The 19,885-nt window shown below is 37.3% G+C and overlaps 3 protein-coding genes across 3 annotated transcripts in view; 2 read left to right on the forward strand and 1 right to left on the reverse strand.

Annotated features, from left to right (window-relative positions):
* The first annotated feature begins 6,952 nt into the window (after positions 1-6,952).
* On the forward strand, positions 6,953-9,611 carry LOC121376902. Its single transcript, XM_041504686.1, has 3 exons — positions 6,953-7,259; positions 7,703-7,936; positions 8,522-9,611. Exons 1-3 carry the CDS (start codon positions 7,175-7,177, stop codon positions 8,956-8,958), a joined length of 756 nt encoding a protein of 251 aa, XP_041360620.1. The 5' UTR covers positions 6,953-7,174; the 3' UTR covers positions 8,959-9,611.
* Positions 9,612-10,332: 721 nt separating this feature from the next.
* LOC121378088 lies at positions 10,333-13,413 on the reverse strand. The gene is made up of 4 exons (XM_041506187.1): positions 12,956-13,413; positions 12,090-12,216; positions 11,410-11,619; positions 10,333-10,590 (listed from the first exon to the last, which is right to left on the reverse strand). Exons 1-4 carry the CDS (start codon positions 13,411-13,413, stop codon positions 10,333-10,335), a joined length of 1,053 nt encoding a protein of 350 aa, XP_041362121.1.
* Positions 13,414-13,625: 212 nt separating this feature from the next.
* The window catches only part of LOC121376901 (protein REDUCED WALL ACETYLATION 2-like), a 30,726-nt gene continuing 24,466 nt past the window's right edge, over positions 13,626-19,885 (forward strand). The window contains exon 1 of the mRNA XM_041504683.1: positions 13,626-13,743. The gene's annotated coding sequence lies outside the window, so the exon portion shown is untranslated. The remainder of the gene's footprint in view (positions 13,744-19,885) is intronic.

The following is a 19,885-nucleotide window of genomic DNA, read 5'->3' on the forward strand; positions in this document are numbered from 1 at the left end:
ATTGTAATTACATATATTGTTCTACAAAACATATTAGTGTCTTTACATGTATATTAAAGAGACATTCCTGAATTTGCTGCAATTTTAAAGATGTTGTCGACTAACACTTTTTAACGATTGTAGTAATTATTACATATCAAATAGTCTGTCATACATATATTCAAGTAGTTGATGGTGTAACAGAACATTTTGGGGGAGTGTATAGTTTAGGTATTGTGTGGATTTGTTTAATTATTTGGTTGAACATTGAAATTTAACCTAACTTGATAATAATGGCTAACGGCTGTCAAAAGCTATCGGCAGTGAGCCACTTACACTGACATATCGCATCCACGTGTTTGGAGTGTTCGAAGGCCCTATGGTGTGTACTATGTACTGTGTACAGTCAATAGAAATGTAGTGATGTAACACATGGCTCATAATAAGCGGTTATAAATTATCGGCCAACATGATCATGATTAAATCGATGTTTTTTATCTCATTTTTGAAGGACTAGTAATCCGGAGAGGCCCAAACAAGCACGCGCCGCGGCTGCGTAGGAAAAGCATTTTCCCGCGTCCCCTGGCATGTTTGGGGTTTTTTAGAAAATTTATATGAAATGTATTTCAGGCGGCCATTGTTTTAAGCATGACTTCTGGCGATAGTTTAAGGTATGTAGAGGCGTTTTAAGGTGCAAAACACTGTTGGGGGGGGGGGGGGGGATGGTGCAAGCAAATTTTCTTTTTCTTTACGTCCCAATTTGTTTCTGAAATGCTGACACAGGGGTTACGCATTTCCTTGCCTCTATGTATTCATATCCCTGGGATAGGGATTCTTACCCCGGTGTCAGTGGCGGTGGTGGTGGTGGTGGTGGTGGTGTGTGTGTGTGTGTGTGTGGGGGGGGGGGGTTGTTAAATCAATGTTTTATCGAGTTTGGTGTCAAAATAAAGGGAATTTGAAACTGAATAACATTCTAGTCCTCGTTACCTTCTTTTCAAACTTTTGTTATTTTCAAAGATAAACATATCGTGTTTGGTACCAAAATAAAGGGTATAATAACCTGTTATTTCCGGGAAAGAAATATGCACTCGTGGATTTTGAGAATGGACTCATGGAAATGAGCCAACTCAGAAGCAAATGAGTCCACTGGAAAACAAATGGACGCCTGGGAAAAGGTCCTTAATGCTACGCCTGGAAACCACTCCCTGGAGGATGTTTAACTGCACGTGTTCTAGATGACAGCTCACTATGGCACATACCAGACCCTGAAGCAGCTATCATCATGTATGTGAATTACGTATTTAAATTGTCCTCTTGTAACACACTGCAGTGTGTTCGAGTGTTGTTTAATAAATCTTCTTATCAAATATCTAAATTGCCATGACTGTCGGGTTCATAAAGGAAGGCAGGCATTGTATTCTTCGGCGATCTTCGTTTTCCCGCACACTGGGACGAATGAATGGGCGTTTAACAACACCACAGGTCGACGTGTATGTACATCACCGATCGGGTGCCATGCAGTACTACATCCAACTTGCTGGCATGTTTTAAACACAAACATATGCATGCAGTGCAACTCTAATATTTAAAATTGTGCATAACTAAATATCATCAACAAAAAACTACAGGAAAAAAGCACATCGTTTTTTAGCAGTGTATGTTTCTCACCTCCTTTGGCGTGTATAATTAAGATCTCGAAATGGCTTCATGGATGTTATGTTTCGTACACACCCACCCAAAGTTTATATGTAGCAAACATATAACATTATTTACTACATCATAAGCTATCTTTATATACCATTGATAAAATATCACATTTACTTATTTTCGCATTTGTATTATGTCTGTACTACTACTATCTTTGCTCCTGTAAACCATGTCCTACCACTGAACACATGTCCTCATATGCCGTAGAATACGGCCCGAGTGTAATAAATTATTGTCTTGTCTTGTCTTGTCAGATTGATTACATGAAGCTGTGATCAGCGACGTCTAGGTAATACTTGGATTTAAAGGTGTGGCAAGTACCTATAACATCATAATCAAACGAAAATCTTTAGTGGTAATTGTGCCTACTTGCTGACCTATTCCACATCTACCAATAAAGATTATATATATATATATATATATATATATATATATATATATATATATATATATATATATATATATATAGCACTAATTAAGAAGTATGTCCAGTGGTAGTTTTGATTTAGTAATTTAATCTGAGTAGTAGCCTCTTTGTGGCAGTGCAGGAGGGAAGGGAGGAAATGGTTTGTTTAACGACAAACATTTTATTTATGGTTATATGTCGTCGGACATATAGTTAAGAACCACACAGAAATTTAAAGGATTCGCGCTGTCGCCACTTCCTGGGCTACTCTTTTTCAATTAGCAGCTATCTGGGTTCTTTTTATATGCACCATCCCACAGACAGGATAATATATACCACGGCATTTTGTTAAACCAGTTGTGGAGTACTGGTTGGAACAAGAAATAGCCCAATGGCAGTGCCAGAGGGGTGCAATCTCAAGTAAAGAATGTCCTCGGATGTGAGCTGTCCTCTAATAGATGACGCACTAGATAGAGATATTCATGGAATCGGCTACTATTTTGTGAAACGCCCCTTCGACTCTGTATTGTGCACAGCTGTGGCCCTCATTACGTATTGACGTTATGCACGATATTGCTATCAATTTTTAAACTTTAGGATTCGACTTCCGTGTTGTTGAGTTTTCAAGGCTATTTACGTAGATAATAATTAAGCCTTTGTTTTTTTAGAAGATATATTTGCTCGTTATCAGTTTAATTTATTCTCGGCTATTAAATGTTAAAAGTAGGAAATATGTGCATTGTTCAACTGATAAACGTCGTATTTTGACGTGTAAATTGTAACATTTACAAATGGTCACCTTTAATCAAAACATTGCTTGAAAATGCATGCAAAACTGTGGAGTTCTGCGTAAACGGCATGCATGTCAGATGTCTCTACTGACATCACATGATTTTAGACTGAGGAAAGTTTAAAAGACAAACAACTCATGTATGTCCAAATAAAGAACAGTCAACTAAACGCACGTAAACTTTAAAAAGGCGATAAAACAACTAATACAAATTTCAGGGCTAAAAATTTGGCTTTTTTTCACGAGAATCCATATGGATTCCCATTGAAGGAGTCCACGGGAATCATCCGATCCTGAACTTCATCAACAGTGTTAGTTTATAGAATTCTGTATCATATGCTACTAACTGTATATGTCTATCAATCAATAAAATATTTACATGCTCCTATACCACGAAGGTTTCGAGCATGTCTATCCCAGTTTCGGCCACCGGATGCCAGTAGTCCAACCTGGGACAGAACAATTACTGGGGCAATTTTGATATTTAAACAAACAGGGAAAAAGGACTTTACAATAAATAATTTTGTGCGTTATTTTGCCAAACAATATTTAATATACAGTAAACAACTGACAATTTGTAACGCAAATTTAGATCGGGCAGTCCTAGTAAATATATAAATGTTTTTTGATGAATGGTATTTTGTATGGTAATTTATACGTTGTTGTTAGCCCTCAAAATAGTGGAGCATTTTAACAAACGTTGCCACGTGACGTATTTTGATTGGTACCGCGTCAGCGCTGGGAGGCAAGAAACCAGTTGTATAATGAACAATCGAATGTTTTTTTCCGTCAATTAAATCAGTGTAGACTGTTTTGTGATGAATGGTATTTTGTCATGGTAATTTCATACTTGTTGTTAGATGCACAAGTCACTGTACTAAGGATTATGAAATTAGTTTCATCAAATACAGTGGAAGCGAAACGTTGAACAGTTAAAGCTGATCAACTTTGCCCATCCCACAACGGAGATCGTCATTTTATACAAGGTTTGTTGTATGTTATTCATTCGTAATACTAATACACGTCAGTATTTATTGAAATGAAAATTGAAAAAGATAATAAAATAAAAAATAATAATAATAAAAGCCCCCACCAAACTGACATGGAAACAAAGATAGATACTCTGTGAACAGTAGGCCTACCCAGTCAATCGACAAACAACGTTTTATGTAACTTTTTGTTTGTATTGACAGATCCATTATAGTGGGTAAAACAAAAATCTGAATATATTTTATATTGTATTATGCCATAAAATATGTAGGTGGCTGGAGTATTTATATTTTTAATTAAATAACAGGGAGCTGTGCGTGTGTGTGTGCAATCAAGCATATATATATTGTTTCATATGAAAAGGTTCTGAAATATTTCCATTTATTAATTATATTATATGTTAATTATAATGTTTTTACTTTTTTTTTTATTGAAGAAGTGATCCACAGGTGTATTTGTAATGTGTAAGTTGATTTTTTAATAATAAAAATAAAAGGTATAAACATTTCAGGGTGGGATATCAGATGTATTAAATCATTTGTTTGGGATTAAAAATAAATAAATACTAATAATAAAACTGGATATTGATCCACAAGTTGGTGATAGCCACCATATTTTATTAAAAACATAAATTATGTTACATGCATTTATTATACAAGTTATCTGAATTTGTTGCAGCAAATAAAGAAAGAAAAGGGGAGCTGATTGTATTTATAAGTATTATTGTCATCAGTGACAGATGTCAATATGTCTTCACAAATACATTTATGTGTATTCAAATATTTCAATAATATTCAATATACACAATATAAAACTTTCATACTTATATATCATAGAAATTTACCAATTTTTCTTATTTTTTTCTAGGTATCAGTGATCCCTGTTTATGGACAAAAAGAGAACTGGCAACTCTTGGATGAAAAATGGGCCTTTCACGATGAATTAAGGGCGTTCAAGTTTTAGGGTGAATTAAGGGATGCTAAGGAGAACACTGGTATTAGATTCAGCGATTCTTTTCTACAGTATCTCATGTTTCTGTGCATAAGAAGGATACCAGAACCTTTTTCACTGACTTTCCAAACTACCATATGCAATATTATTGGGGCTATTCAGTATGTGATGATGACTTTGATAACACTTGGATTTAATCTTTTTTTACCAGGATCTCTATTTTCTAATAAAAACAGACTTTACAAAATCAATAAAATTATATCGAGAAACAATAGACAACACATATTTATTATTTTCTTTTTCTATTATCATTATAAACCAATGATCAAATGATATTTGCATTGTGTTAATGTGTGTCTTACATTTAAAACATTGTATTGTTACCATTTACAGTAATTTGTTGTTTTAACTGGTTTATTAATCAGGTTGAAAGTGATAGCCTTTGAAACTGTGCCTCTTGTCAAAGGTAACTGACACTGTTTTAGATTTGAAAGGAAGGAATCTTTTATTTAACAATGCACTCAAGTCATTTTAATTACGGATATATAGAGTCGGAACATGTTTAGGGATCACACAGATAATATTAGGGAGGAAACCTGCTGCTGTCACACAATGGATTACTCTTTCCGATTAACAATAAGGGACCTTTTATATGCATCAGCCCACAGACAGGATAATAAATAGTGTAGCCTTTGTTACACCAGTTGTAGAGCACTGGCTGGAATGAGAAACAGCCCCTATAGGACCACCAACAGGAATCAATCCTAGATCGACTGCGTATTAAACTATGTCCTGGCCTGCATGGGATTAGGCAATTAAAATATTAATGGCAATTTTTATGTATATATATATATATATAAAAATAATGCTACAAAATGTTCTGAAGATGGAACCACAAAGGTGAGGGACCAAGTAAATTTGAGATGTATCCGGTTTTAAAGGCTAAGTTCTGTACTAATATTTAAAAAGGGACGCTGTAGCTAGAGGGAGCAATGTATGTGTGGTCATGGAACATGTATGGAAACTAAATTTAGGTTCCTCCATTTTAATACAATGTGTTAATATGTATCCGATATCAGCAAGTTTAAGGAATAAAAAAGGACTTGATAAAATTAATAGTTTTATTAAAGTTTTTGTAATTTTTCTAATAAGATACTTGCTTAAATTTATTGTTGATGAAAAGCCTTACAAATGAACCAGTAGACAAGTCTGATGTGTTATATATATATAACTACTGTCTATATATTGTCTACTGGTTGTTCATTTGTAACAAATGTTCATATATATATATATGTGTGTGTATGTGTATCTATATGTACATATATATGTATATGTATATGTACATGTATATATATATATATATATATATATATATATATATACATGTATATATACATATATATATATACATATATATATATATATATATATATATATATTATATGGGTTATTTAAAATTGTTTAAAGAAATAATTTCCTTTAACAAAGTGTAGGCCAATTATTTCTTTTAAACAGTTTTAAATAAAAAATATAGGCCTACTCGTTTTATTTTATTATTTTTATTTGTGTGTGCGCGCGCTCGTTTGTAATGCTTTACTTGAAATATGGACCAGACGCTTTAAAAATACATGGACTAAAAATATTTATTCAGGTGAAAAGAAAAAGAAAAAAAAAGGAAGTTTGCTATAGTTTTGAACTCGGTCAATCGTCAAATTTTATGGGTGGAAAGAGTACATGTATCTCCTCCATACAGGAGCTATGTAGAATAGCGTTCCCGTGCTACAAGCGGTAATTTAAGCACGTGTTGGCCATTCTTTGCTATTCACGCTACGCTAGTTCGCTTTGTTACTAATGGCCATTATGATAGACTTCTGCCTACCAGATGCGCGCGCATGTTGATACGTGACGTCACTTCCCTAAACACATGGCTTCTCCTATAGGGGTGGCAGGTGACTAGGAGGTTAGGCTTCAGCCACAGGAGGGTTTTTTTAATAGGGGGATATGTTTTACTTAGGGGCACCCATCGTATTGGGGACTTCGGTGTGGCCGAAACCGGGGAAGGCTCCGGGTCCCCCGGACAAACCTAACACCCTTACGGCCAAAACCGCCTACGCCTACCACTGTATACGAGGGTTGACCAGCTACGTCATGGTCACGTGACGCGTGTTGACAAAAGGCTTCCGGTTGGCAAAACAAAAGAGGATTCAGTGAAATCAGTAGAGCGATAAGTGTTTTGAACTTTGAAGTGCTGTTTATAATAACAATGCCAACTAGTTGCTGTGCCCCAGTCTGGTATCGGTTTTTATCGATTTCCAAGAAGTACTGATCGTAGGAATCGATGGAAAGTGGCAATGAAACGCACCTGCATTGAAGACAAAACTAAAACATGGGAACCGGCAGAACACGACCGCGTGTGCAGTAAACATTTTATCACAGGTCAGTTTTACGACGAAATATATTTTTATCTTTTACATTGATGTGTTTTATTATCTCAGTTGTTTGTAAATAATGTCAGTTTTTTTCTGAGGTAAGATTTAAGAGTAAAATAGTTTTTTGAAAAAACCCACCCTATTTTTGTGTGCGATGTAGAAAACTGTGGGCTCAGAAATAAATACCTTGTAGTAGTAACTTGTTGTTTGTTGAGTTTAATGCAACACTGAGTAAAATATATTTTGAAATGGCTCACAAGATAAATTATATAAAATATCTGTGGGTAGGGGAGGGGGGCTTGTTTATAGTGGGCAAGTTGATGGAGTCGTCAAGTAATAAAGGAGATTTTGTTAGTGCAGTGCAATACGAGATTCCCTCCAAACAATTATAAAACTGACATACCAATTTAATAATTACTGTACAATACTAAAGTTCATTATTGTTTACAGGAAGACCTGTAGATGATGATGATCATCCGGATTATGTGCCAAGCATTTTCATCTTTTCGCCGGTTCGAGAGAGCACACCTAATAAAGTTAGCAGATACCACAGAGTAAAACAACGTAGAGAGGTGTTACAAACTCTAGATGAGGAAATACAACAGGAACAGAATAGAAATGATGTTGCTAACATTCTTATGGACCTAACCCATAACATATGTACAACAACATTTACAGATACAGGTGACATGTATTTCATACTTAAAATTATTTTAAACTTGGCTAGCGAGCTTTCTTTTTATTTGAGTAAAAACAAACAAATCACTTTCTTTTTTTCAAATATATTTCATCATCATAAAATGAATGGTTTTGGGATCAGCCAATATGCTAAGGTCTCTCCCAGCATTTTTAAAAAATACAACAATATAATCAACATGACATGACTGTACAAAAACAAGGTAACTTTTATAGAACAATTACTTTCCTCAAATGTTTGCTGTTTATACTTCTTTTGTACAGGATGTTATCTAAAAATGTATTTTGGTTTAAGTATAGTTTGTATAAGTGTATTTTTATATTAATATATATATATAATCTATATTACTTTTAATAATGTGCTATATTATATGTCAGATATGTATAAATTGGCAAAATAAAATATATTATTATGGAATACAAATTTTTGATACAAATATAATGACAGCTGTATATTTATAAACACAAAACCAACATAAATATATATATACTAATATTTACATTACAACATCCAAGTTATTTCAACTGTTGCTATTAATTTTGCATTAATACTCAATTTTTTTTACTCAATAGGTACTGACCCAATCCCTGAGGAACCAAGTCCACTGCAAGATGAGTTTTTTGAACTACAAAGGAAATATTCTCAGTTACAAACAGAGTATCAGCGAGTACTAGACCACAACAGAGAACTAAAAGATGAAATTCAAAAGAAGAAGTTTACGTTTAGTAACTTGGATAATGCCAAAATATCAGCTTTAACTGGCCTGTGCTCAGTGGCAGTGTTCATGTGGGTTTTATCTCTTGTAAGTTTATGTATTAAGAGAATAGGAAATGTAAGTCCTGGTGACCAGCTGTTGTTGGTATTAATGAAGCTGAGGTTGAACTTGACAAACCGAGACTTAGCATTGCGGTTCAACATATGCCCAACACAAGTATCAAAGATTTTAGGTCAGTGTTTACCAAGAAACTTAAATTTCTTATACAGTGGCCAGATAAAAATACAATACTGAAAAACTTGCCTAAAGCCTTCAAAAGAAACTATAAGAAGTGCAGAGTTGTCATTGATTGCGCAGAAATATTTCTTCAGAGACCATCAAATCTAGATGCTAGGGCCAAAACATGGAGTAACTATAAACACCATAATACCCTTAAGTTTTTAATTGGTATTACACCATATGGTTCTGTTAGTTTCTTGTCTGAATGCTGGGGTGGGAGAGTTAGCGACAAAGAAATTACTGAAAAATCTGGGTTTTATAACAAACTGGAATATGGAGACTTAGTCCTAGCAGATAGAGGTTTCCTTATTGAGGAAGAACTTGCAGTACATGGTGCATCTCTGGCAATTCCACCGTTCACAAGAGGCAAGAAACAGCTTTCTCAGCGAGAAATCGAATGTTCCAGGCGTTTATCTAGAGCCAGAATCCATGTTGAAAGGGCAATAGAAAGGATAAAAAATTATCAAATTGTAAAACACACTATGCCAATATCATTGTCAAAACATGCTGATGATATCTTAACAATCTGTGGTGCACTGACAAACCTGATGCCGAAGCTTGTAAACTAAGCAATTAACATTTGAACAGTCATGATATTTGCTATTTACAAAGTAATTAATTCAGTTTTATTTACATCTGATTGCAATAAAATATAGTTATAATGATAATAGAAGTCCCATAATTCTGTGGATATGTCCATATGATATGTTCAACATTTACAACATGCCTCACACATCCATGCCCCCCTTGGTTTTCTGTCGAGACCAACACAACTGAAATGGAAGTATTTAATTTTGCACACTTCCCTTGAGCACTTCTGCACTTTCCCAAATCGTGGCCTCTTACATGTACAAATAGCAATATTCTCTTTTTCTTGTAGCTTGTGGCACAATATTTCTGGCACAACAGTGTGAAATGCAAAGTAACTACATTTTTCAATTAAAGATTTCACAAAGTCTGGGTCATAGTTTACAGTTTTAACCGCAATGCCTTTTGTAGTGTACACTACGAAATCACAGAAAAATAATTTTGTCAAATACATCTGGAATTGTACTTGTGTATAATACCTGTGATTCAACTTCAGGTCGAGGTTAGAATCAAGATAAAAATCTCTGTCTATTTCGGATATTTTACCAATTTCTATGTCCTTGTGCTTGTAGGAACACTTTACTTCCAGTAGGCCTATGCCATGGCAAAGACAGGTCCTAACTCCATCTGGGGATGCAGCAAATATGGGGCATGTGGCATCGATGACCAGACCACTGTCCTTTAATTCAAACTGGTTGTGATTCCTTTTCATAATTTCACAGTACAGCATTTTCGCTTTTGGTTCATTACTCAAGCCAAAACTGACTGCATCCATCTTTGAAATGTCAGTTTCATTATACTTCATGATTCGGTTGAGTAGCCCTTCTGTTGGTGTTGTGTCTCTCGTCTTGTCTTAATATCATGGGCAACTGTGGCTGTTATTCTTCCCTCTCTGTGTCGATGCCATAAAGCACTGTCTGCTTGTGACCGTGTCATTTTCTCCAGGTTGTCAATTTGGTGTTGCGTTGGCTTAAAATCTTTCATAAATCCTTCACACTTCTTTTGCAAGTCCTCCGGTGTGAGAATCGAATACTCCACCTCGTGGAATCTAGTAAGTAACTGAAAAAAAAGGAGATGGTATAAATAATAATGCTTGTATTAAATTGAAGTGATAATTAACAACATTGGTAATAGCAATTTAACAACTACACACACACATATATATATATATAGAGACGGAGAGACAGACCAACCAGGACTAGCTCTGCCACTCGCCAAATTCACCAAATGCGAATTTTATTTCAATTTTGCGAAAAAATATTGTTATAATTTATATTTTGTTGGAAAATAGCTCTAGGTTTTGCATTTTTTTAGTTAATTTAGCGATATTTTCTGATCACCCAGAGCTAGCCAACACACACGTGTGTGTGTGTGTGTGTGTGTGTGTGTGTGTGTGTGTATATATATATACATAGATTATTTTTGTTTACTAAGCTTGATAATGCATTTTGACATAAATAACTATAGCATTAATGGTAAATCATAAACTAAACAATTTGAAGGTACTTTGTTATTAAAATGAAACTCATCATTACATAGGGCTATTTCTCGTCCCAGCTAGTACACCACAACTGGCATACCACAGGCTGTGGTATGTGCTATCCTGTCTGTGGGATGGTGCATATAAAAAATCCCTTGCTACTAATGGAAAAATGTAGCAGGTATCCTCTAATACTGAAAATTACCAAATGGTTGACATCCAACAGCCGATGATTAATAAATCAGTGTGCTCTATTTGTGTCGTTAAAAAACCCCACCTTTTAACTCATTACATACGTATACATTATAACCCACTGTATGTTGATGCTGCTTTCTGCTTTCATCTCCAAACACATCCATTCTTTCTGGATGCAGAATTATAATCTATTGAAAACTTACTTGTGGAATTTCTTCGTCTTCAGATGCAGTGTCTGTATCTGAATCATTTTTGGTGAGAACACACGCCTTCGGGAATATCTGTTTCAGCTGCCTCAGAGCTGCTCTCTCGTCCACTGGTTCAACTTCAATCTGTGGAGTTGTTCGCTTTCTGTTTAGGCTGCCTTTTTTGTGTCTACTGAAGTTGATTTCTCTTAAAGGCTGTGGTGTAACCTACACATATTAAAAATATAGTTATTTACAAGACAATTTTTTAACAGGGCTCACATTGGAAAAAAATTTGGTTTAGCCAATTTTCAAATATAGAGAGTATTTCCTTGAAAATTATTTTAAAAATGTTTTAATTTAAAGAATATTTTATTAGCCAAAGACTAAATGTTGTAGCCACTGTATAAAAATTAGCAAAAATGTAACCAAACTATAAAGTACATCTATTTGGTTAAAATATACCAACCAGTAAATGTTCACCATCTATATATTTTCATGAATAGCTTTATATTAATCAATATTACATTATGATTATGCAAAGTATAATGATATGCATTGTTAACACCTGTGATACAACTTGCACTGGTCAAATATATATATGTAAATAAAGTATTTTATATTAACTATTGCAGTGTTATACATGTATTACTGAGATATTTAATCAGCTGCTAGTAAATATAACATGCCATACATACCTCTTTTCTATAAAATCTGTTCCAAACACAGGCTGTGCTTGTCCGTGATTGCTTGCTGAAACCAAGTTTAACACCTGCTTCTATCTTGAAAAGGACTGCAGCAATATGGCTGCATGCCTCTCCCAAACTGAAAGATCAATTGACCAATAATAAATTTACCTATATATGTATATGTGTGTGTGTGTGTGTGTGTGTATATATATATATATATATATATATACACACATGTATATATAAAGAAAAAAACAAAGAAGTGTTTTATTTAACGACGCACTCAACACATTTTATTTACGGTTATATGGCGTCAGACATATGGTTAAGGACCACACATATTTTGAGGGGAAACCCGCTGTCTACTCTACATGGGCTACTCTTTCCGATTAGCAGCAAGGGATCTTTTATTTGTGCTTCCCACAGGCAGGATAACACAAACCATGGCCTTTGTTAAACCAGTTACGAATCACTGGTCGGTGCAAGTGGTTTACACCTACCCTTGCGGAGCACTCACTCAGGGTTTGGAGTCGGTATCTGGATTAAAAATCCCATGCCTCGACTGGGATCCGAACCCAGTACCTACCAGCCTGTAGACCGATGGCCTGCCACCGAGGCCGGTACATGTATATATTTGACATATGATATATGTGTTTGCTAGATTTGAAGTTTAATAAATCCTTCTGGTTTTACCCTTGAAAAAACTATTGTGTCTGTAGATGTTAAAAATAAATATATAATATAATAAATCAAATTATAAAAACAAACTAGACATTATTTGCAATTTCTCTCCTTATTGAAGATGTCAAATCCACCCCCCATATTTTAACAAAGCATGTGAAAACTGAACACAGATAATAGCAAAAGAATATTACCCGGCCATACAGGTGCAGTGTGCTGATATCACATATCCCTGTTTCTTGTCCAGACACACCCAGGGCTCGTGTGGTTTCTTGGTGACACTCTGTGATGGGGTAACACTTGCTTTTATGAAGCACACTGGACTATCTTCAGCGATCTCATAAAACAAACATGTATGTACATGGCCCGAAATGAAAAAATTGTAACCGTCTAGTGATTTGTAGGCCCTCGTCGCTTCCTTTGTGTAGATGCCGGGGGTGTTTACAAGGTAGTTGTACATGTCTGCATATTCCACTGGTGGCCATTTGTTCATGGCTTCTATCCACTGGTCCTGAGGAATATTATATGGATCAGGCAAAGATATTGTACCCTGGTGAACTTTCAGTTTTGTTTCATACCTTGATCTAGCTATACTATCGAGATTCAATACATATTGTGAAAGACTGACATTAGAAACGAGGCATAATAACATCTGAATCGCTACACTCTGCCATGCTGCGTGGTTACTTCTGCCAACCAGGCAGTGCGCATGCGCGGGAAATCAACGATATAAACAAAAACAAGCAACGTTCGTATGTATGGCCATTTGGTTTACCGTGAACGGCATAAACCAGTCGGGCGGACGTTTTTCTGCTCGATCTGGCTGAAAGCAGCCCATTACTTTTCGAAGATTGTTTATTCGTAAACAGCGCATGGGATTTTTTGCCGATGTATCTTGCGCATTTGGTTCAATGTTTGTATGGATATTACAGAAACACATTTCCACAACCGACACAAAAGATGTATTGATTAAAAAGAGCAGGTGATTCAAGGTTTGGAACATAATATCAGCGAACTAACAGATATGTCTGATGTATTACTAATTTTGGGAACACTTAATTACTGTCTATTGTTATTATGTAAGAACTGAACAAATATTTTCCTTTCGGTTCTCTTCGTTGACAATTTGGTTCATAGAAATGGGCCAACAACCGCTTGGCTACAGGCCAGACTAGTCTCGATAAACCGCTATGTTTCGAACATGCATGGATTCGAATGCATGCTACGCCTTTGAAGCCAGTTTAAACTGAAGCTTGATGACCAGACTAGTTTTTATTTTATTATATATATATATATATTTTTTTTTTAACTCGGTAATGTTTTACTCACTGATATTATTCGGATGTTTTTTTTTAATTGTTTTTATTGAGGGATTTTATTATTATTAAAATTTGTTTATCCCACTGCCCACTTTCCTTTCTCCCCTTTGAATTCTGTCTCATTTCTTCCCGATCTGGCAACTCCTCCTATCTTTCAACTTCTTTCGCTGTCCACCTCCACATCCCAGTCCTTGTCTCTCCAACCGCGACAGGTGCTTGTCTCTTGTGGCTATCTGTGCCACACACCTGCCATTCCCCATCAGCTTTTAGCTGTGGGCTTAGTCTGACCACTTCGGGCAGTGTTCAGTAGTTACTTCTGGCATTGTTAAGAGGCACTTGTAACCACCTACTATGCACCCCTACTACCGGCGGTCATTAGTTAGTGCCGTGGGTCAGACCAGCTTTATTAGCGGCAGAGGACGAGGATGCCAGGTGGGTGCAGGGACATACACAGAGACTGCACCCGTGGAGGAAGTTGAGACAGGTAGGCGATGGTGTGGACAGCTCAGAAAACAGGGTCGGAGGAAACTGACAGAAAGGGTCGAAACAGATTGAAATCGTGGGAGAAATTAGGTTTTTTTATATTAAGATAATGAGAATGATAGGCAGAGGGTGATAGATGAAAAAGATGAAAAAGATGAATGAATGTGTGAGCCTACTTTGACGGGATTTGAACCACTGTCGAAATGTCTGATGTTTTATTTTGCGCGAATCCTGGCGCGAATCGGATTCGGAGATTCGCGCGAAATTTTAGCCCTGCAAATGTTAGCTTCCTGTGCATAATTTTAATTGTATCTACAATATTTTAATATTATTTTAAAGGTCTTTCTTTTATTATTAAGATGGCTTAAAAGTAGTCATTTAATGTCATATTATGTTGTTAAGATATACATTTCACATTCGATGATGATTGTTTAAAAGACTATTACATGTTCTCTGGCACCCAAAATTACAGCATTCATAAAAGGTGTTGAAAATAGGGGGCCTATACATACATTTTTTAAATGCATTAAACTTACAAGTAAATCAGAACTGACGCAACACACAAACACACACGCGCACACGCACACGCACACGCACACGCACACGCACACGCACACGCACACGCACACGCACACACACACACACACACACACACACACACACACACACACACTAGAAAGCCCAAATAAAACGTTGCCTATTTTGTATACGTTTTTGACGTTACATAAACTGGTTGCAATACCGTGCACATACAACGTCGTTGCGGTTTTGTCTTTCCTTTCAAATTCCTACATGTAAAACTGAACGTCTAGGCAGTACCTGGAGACTGTCCCTACTTCGCAGCCACTTCGCAGCCATTGATAGGTACGTAACTATTTTAACGCGATCATATTCCACTGGGGTTTCGAACACGCCCATCCCGAGGTCCGACCTCATGTTTCCGACTAATATTCTTTTTGACGAATAGAATTACATATTTAAATACATTTTCTAGTTTAGAAAAAAAAAAGACGTTTGTGGAAAGGTGTTTTTCCCCCGACAGAAAACGTCTTGTGAGAAAAGGTGGGTGCATGTGCGGGTTTGGTAAAAACCGACATATGCGGTATTAAAAAAAGGGAAGGAAATGTTTTATTGAACGACGTACTCAACACATTTTATTTACGGTTATATGGCGTCGGACATATGGTTGAGGACCACACATATTGAGGGAGGAAACCCGCTGTCGCCACTTCATAGGCTACTCTTTTCGATTAGCAGCAAGGGATCTTTTATGTGCATCATCCCATAGACAGGATAGCACATACCACGGCCTTTGATGTGCCAGTCGTGGTGCATTGGCTGGAGCGAGAAATAGCCCAATGGGCCCACTGACGGGGATCGATCTCAAACCGACCGCGCATCAAGCGAGCGATTTGCCACTGGGCTATGTCTCGCCCCTATGCGGTAATAACGTCTGTCCCTCATATAATTATGATTAAGAAAATCACCAATATCTTTTCCAACGTTCGAAATTATTGTAAGGTACAATCTGGTTTGGGTTACTACAAACATTAGAACGACAACAAACATCTTCTTTATACAGGAAGGAAATGTTTTATTTAACGACGAACTCAACACATTTTATTTTACGGTTATATGGCGTCAGACATATGGTTAAGGACCACACAGAGATTGAGATAGGAAACCCGCCGTCGCTACTTCATGGGCTACTCTTTTCAATTAGCTGCAAGGGATCTTTTGTACGCACCATCCCACAGACAAGATAGTACATACCACGGTCTTCGATACGCCAATCGTGGTGCACTGGCTGGAACGAGAAATAGCCCAATGGGCCCACCGACAGGATCGATCCCACACCGATCGCGCATCGAGCGAGCGCTTTACAACTGGGCTACATCACGCCCCACGAATGAGGGAGCAGACCGAATGTTTACGCTCAGTCTGTATAGATCAACTGTGAGATCAAAACTGGACTGTGTTCATTGTTTATGGGTCAGCAATTCGTACTTGCAAATCGTCGTTAAACTAAGAAAACCTCGTCTCTGCACGTTTGGCGTTTCTAATACCACAAAATGTTGTTGTTGTTTTTTCTTCATATTTTAAAAAACGCACGTGCGTCTGAGAAATGACAGTTATGAAGTCGAGTTTTACACTATTTTTTTTAACGATATTTCACTGTTTCGACGTCACAGTTTCACTCTCTTGTAACGTTATCCAAATGTGTTACAGCTTTGTAACTTACCCAAACTTAAGTGTCCATTTTTTACGAGTCTGCGCCTTTAAATTATGAACCTGAAAAATATGTATAATATACCAGTACATAAAATAAAAGGGTTAGCAGCAGTTAGGGTAGCAGACGACAACATACATGTGATATTCAATCACAACGAAAAACGTGTTTCAATACCATTGTGTAGGACAGGAGGATTAGTTATCAATTTAACTTTCAACTGGTGAAGAAGTTTTGTCCTGGCGGGCTCTTGTGCCCAGGACAGGCGTGCGCTACAGCAGCTTGCTCTGAATGTGCACGTAAAACCCTATGACCTGACCTGACCTGACCTGACCTGACCTGATGAAGAAGTTTTTGTTTAACGACACCATTATGGCACATTGATTTACTAATCATCAGCTATAGGAAAGTGTGCTATAGGAAAGTGTTTTGTTTGATTAAGGAAGGAAATAGTTTATTTAACGACGCACTCAACACGTTTTATTTACGGTTATATGGCTTTACCACTGGGCTACATCCCGCCCTCCTCATTGATTGAAAACCCTATTTTATTGTACAAAGAAAAAGAAAGAAATGTTTTATTTAACGACGCACTCAACACATTTTATTTACGGTTATATGGCGTCAGACATATGGTTAAGGACCACACAGATTTTGAGAAGAAACCCGCTGTCGCCACTACATGGGCTACTCTTCCGATTAGCAGCAAGGGATCTTTTATTTGCGCTTCCCACAGGCAGGATAGCACAAACCATGGCCTTTGTTGAACCAGTTATGGATCACTGGTCGGTGCAACTGGTTTACACCTACCCAATGAGCCTTGCGGAGCACTCACTCAGGGTTTGGAGTCTGTATCTGGATTAAAAATCCCATTCCTCGACTGGGATCCGAACCCAGTACCTACCAGCCTGTAGACCGATGGCCCAACCACGACGCCACCGAGGCCGGTTGGAAGGAAGGAAGGAAATGGTTTATTTAACGACGCACTCACATTTCATTTAACGTTATATGGCGTCGGATTGTTTGATTGCATCTGTATAGTCGGGGAGGGGGGGGGGGGGGGGAGACGTCGGTCTAGGATCCATCCCCGTCGGTGGACCCATTAGGGTATTTCTCGTTGCAGCCGTGGTATGTACTATCCTGTCTGTGGGATGGTGCACATAAAATATCCCTTGCTGCTAATCGAAAAAGAGTAGCCCATAAAGTGACGACAGCGGGTTTCCTCTCTCAATATCTGTGTGGTCCTTAACCATATGTCCGACACCATATAACCGGTAAATGAAATGTGTAGAGTGCGTCGTTAAAAGATTTCCTTCCTTCCTTCCTTCCTTCCTGTATAGTCGGTACTAGCATGTTACAGGGAGCGCGATCTAACTCAGTCGGTTGAGTGCTCGCTCGAGGTGCTTGCGTCGCAGGATCGAACCACCTCGATGGATCCATTCAACTGATTGTTTTTTCTCGTTCCAACCAGTGCACCACGACTGGTCAACGGCAGTGGTATATGCTTTCCTGTTTGTGGGAAAGTACATATAAAAGATCCCTTGCTGCATGCTGAGAGTCAAAATGTTTGACATAAAATTAATTAATCAATGTGCTCTAGTGGTGTCGTTAAACAAAGAGAGAGAGAGAGAGAGAGAGAGAGAGAGAGAGAGAGAGAGAGAGAGAGAGAGAGAGAGAGAGAGAGAGAGAGTATATATCTCAAATTTAGATATTTTAATCGCCTTTCAACTGGGTGGGTGGGTGGGCTGACCTCTGTAGGGTCAAAGTTGACGGTGACGGTGGGGGTGGGTGGGCAGTGCCTTTGATACAAAATATGTTGAGTGCGTCGTTAAATGAAACGTTTCTTCCTTCTTTTTGGAGATACCCATCGGCCGACGGCGTGTTCGGTGCTAGGATATTCTTAATCATTCATTCATACATTTATTCCATTCAGACGAGTATGCAGGGGTAGGCTGGTTCTGGGGTCCGAAACCTTTCCTGTTCCAAGTGAATTTCTTTCTTTTCTTCTTTTCAACTTTTTTTTTAATAGATTTTCCGCGGCAGCATTACCTGACACCCCCACCCACCCCTCACCACCACCCCGGAGACGCATACACACCCCGAATAATTTCCATGTACACGCGCCTTTATTTTGCAGCTTTTGAAAACTATATTTACTTTCGTGACCTAGATTCTTTCTAAGACCTCACGTCTCTCTTTGTGTTGCCTGTTGCACCACGCCTTAATCGACGAACGACGTTCTTCAGCTTAAATGGTTGTGACACGAGATATTTTTAGAATTTATTATACATCTTAGGGATTATGGGTGTCGATATATCAGCATTCAGATCGTACATAATAAATCTGTACGACAAAATAATAATAATATAATAATAATAATAATAATAATAATAAAAATAATCTAATTAAAACCATATGCCAGCACGAGACAGAGTTGAAAGGGTATTTTGGGAGACTAGTGATTAGTTCCACGAGTCTTATCAGTATTCTATAGGATGGGACGTAGGCCAGTGGTAAAGCGCTCGCTTGATGCGCGGTCAGTCTATGATCTATCCACAACGGTGGGCCCTTTGGGCTATTTCTCGTTCCGGCCACTGCATCACGACCGGTATATCAAAAGCCGTGGTATATGCTGTCCTGTCTGTGGGATGGTGTATATTTAAATATCTCTTGCTACTAATGGAAAACTGTTGCGCGTTTCCACTATGATTATCCATGTCAGAAATGCCAAATGTTTGATATTCAATAGCCAAAGATTTATAGATCAGTGTGCTCTAGTGATGTCGTTAAACAAAACAAACTATCGGGATTGTCTTCGAAGCAAAGACGGTATTGTTTTCTCATTGGAAACGTGGGATTTTTTAATAAACATTTTCCTACCGACAGGAGAGCACATACCACGGTCTTATATTATACCAGTGTTGAATCGTAGAGCGCCGATTCGGACAAGGAAAAACGGGTCAACCGAAGCATCTAAACTGAGATGCATTTTTCGTTCTGGGGTGTTGTTAAAACATCTATTCTGAGATACATCTATTCTGAGATACAGTTGTATGTACCGTTAAAATACATGTGTAATTAGGTAAATGTGT

This window comes from Gigantopelta aegis, chromosome 7 (assembly GCF_016097555.1).
Source record: "Gigantopelta aegis isolate Gae_Host chromosome 7, Gae_host_genome, whole genome shotgun sequence".
In the NCBI taxonomy this organism is placed as follows: domain Eukaryota; kingdom Metazoa; phylum Mollusca; class Gastropoda; order Neomphalida; family Peltospiridae; genus Gigantopelta; species Gigantopelta aegis.

Bases quoted from the DNA above. Each gene is read 5' to 3' on its own strand.
- LOC121376902 (XM_041504686.1), top strand. From the start codon at position 7,175: ATGAAACGCACCTGCATTGAAGACAAAACTAAAACATGGGAACCGGCA. The intron at 7,260-7,702 runs GTCAGTTTTACG...TATTGTTTACAG, and splicing joins CAGTAAACATTTTATCACAG to GAAGACCTGTAGATGATGAT. The intron at 7,937-8,521 runs GTGACATGTATT...TTTACTCAATAG, and splicing joins AACAACATTTACAGATACAG to GTACTGACCCAATCCCTGAG.
- LOC121378088 (XM_041506187.1), bottom strand. From the start codon at position 13,413: ATGTTATTATGCCTCGTTTCTAATGTCAGTCTTTCACAATATGTATTG. The intron at 11,620-12,089 runs GTATGTATGGCA...TAATATGTGTAG, and splicing joins ACAGATTTTATAGAAAAGAG to GTTACACCACAGCCTTTAAG. The intron at 10,591-11,409 runs GTAAGTTTTCAA...CTTTTTTTTCAG, and splicing joins AAGACGAAGAAATTCCACAA to TTACTTACTAGATTCCACGA.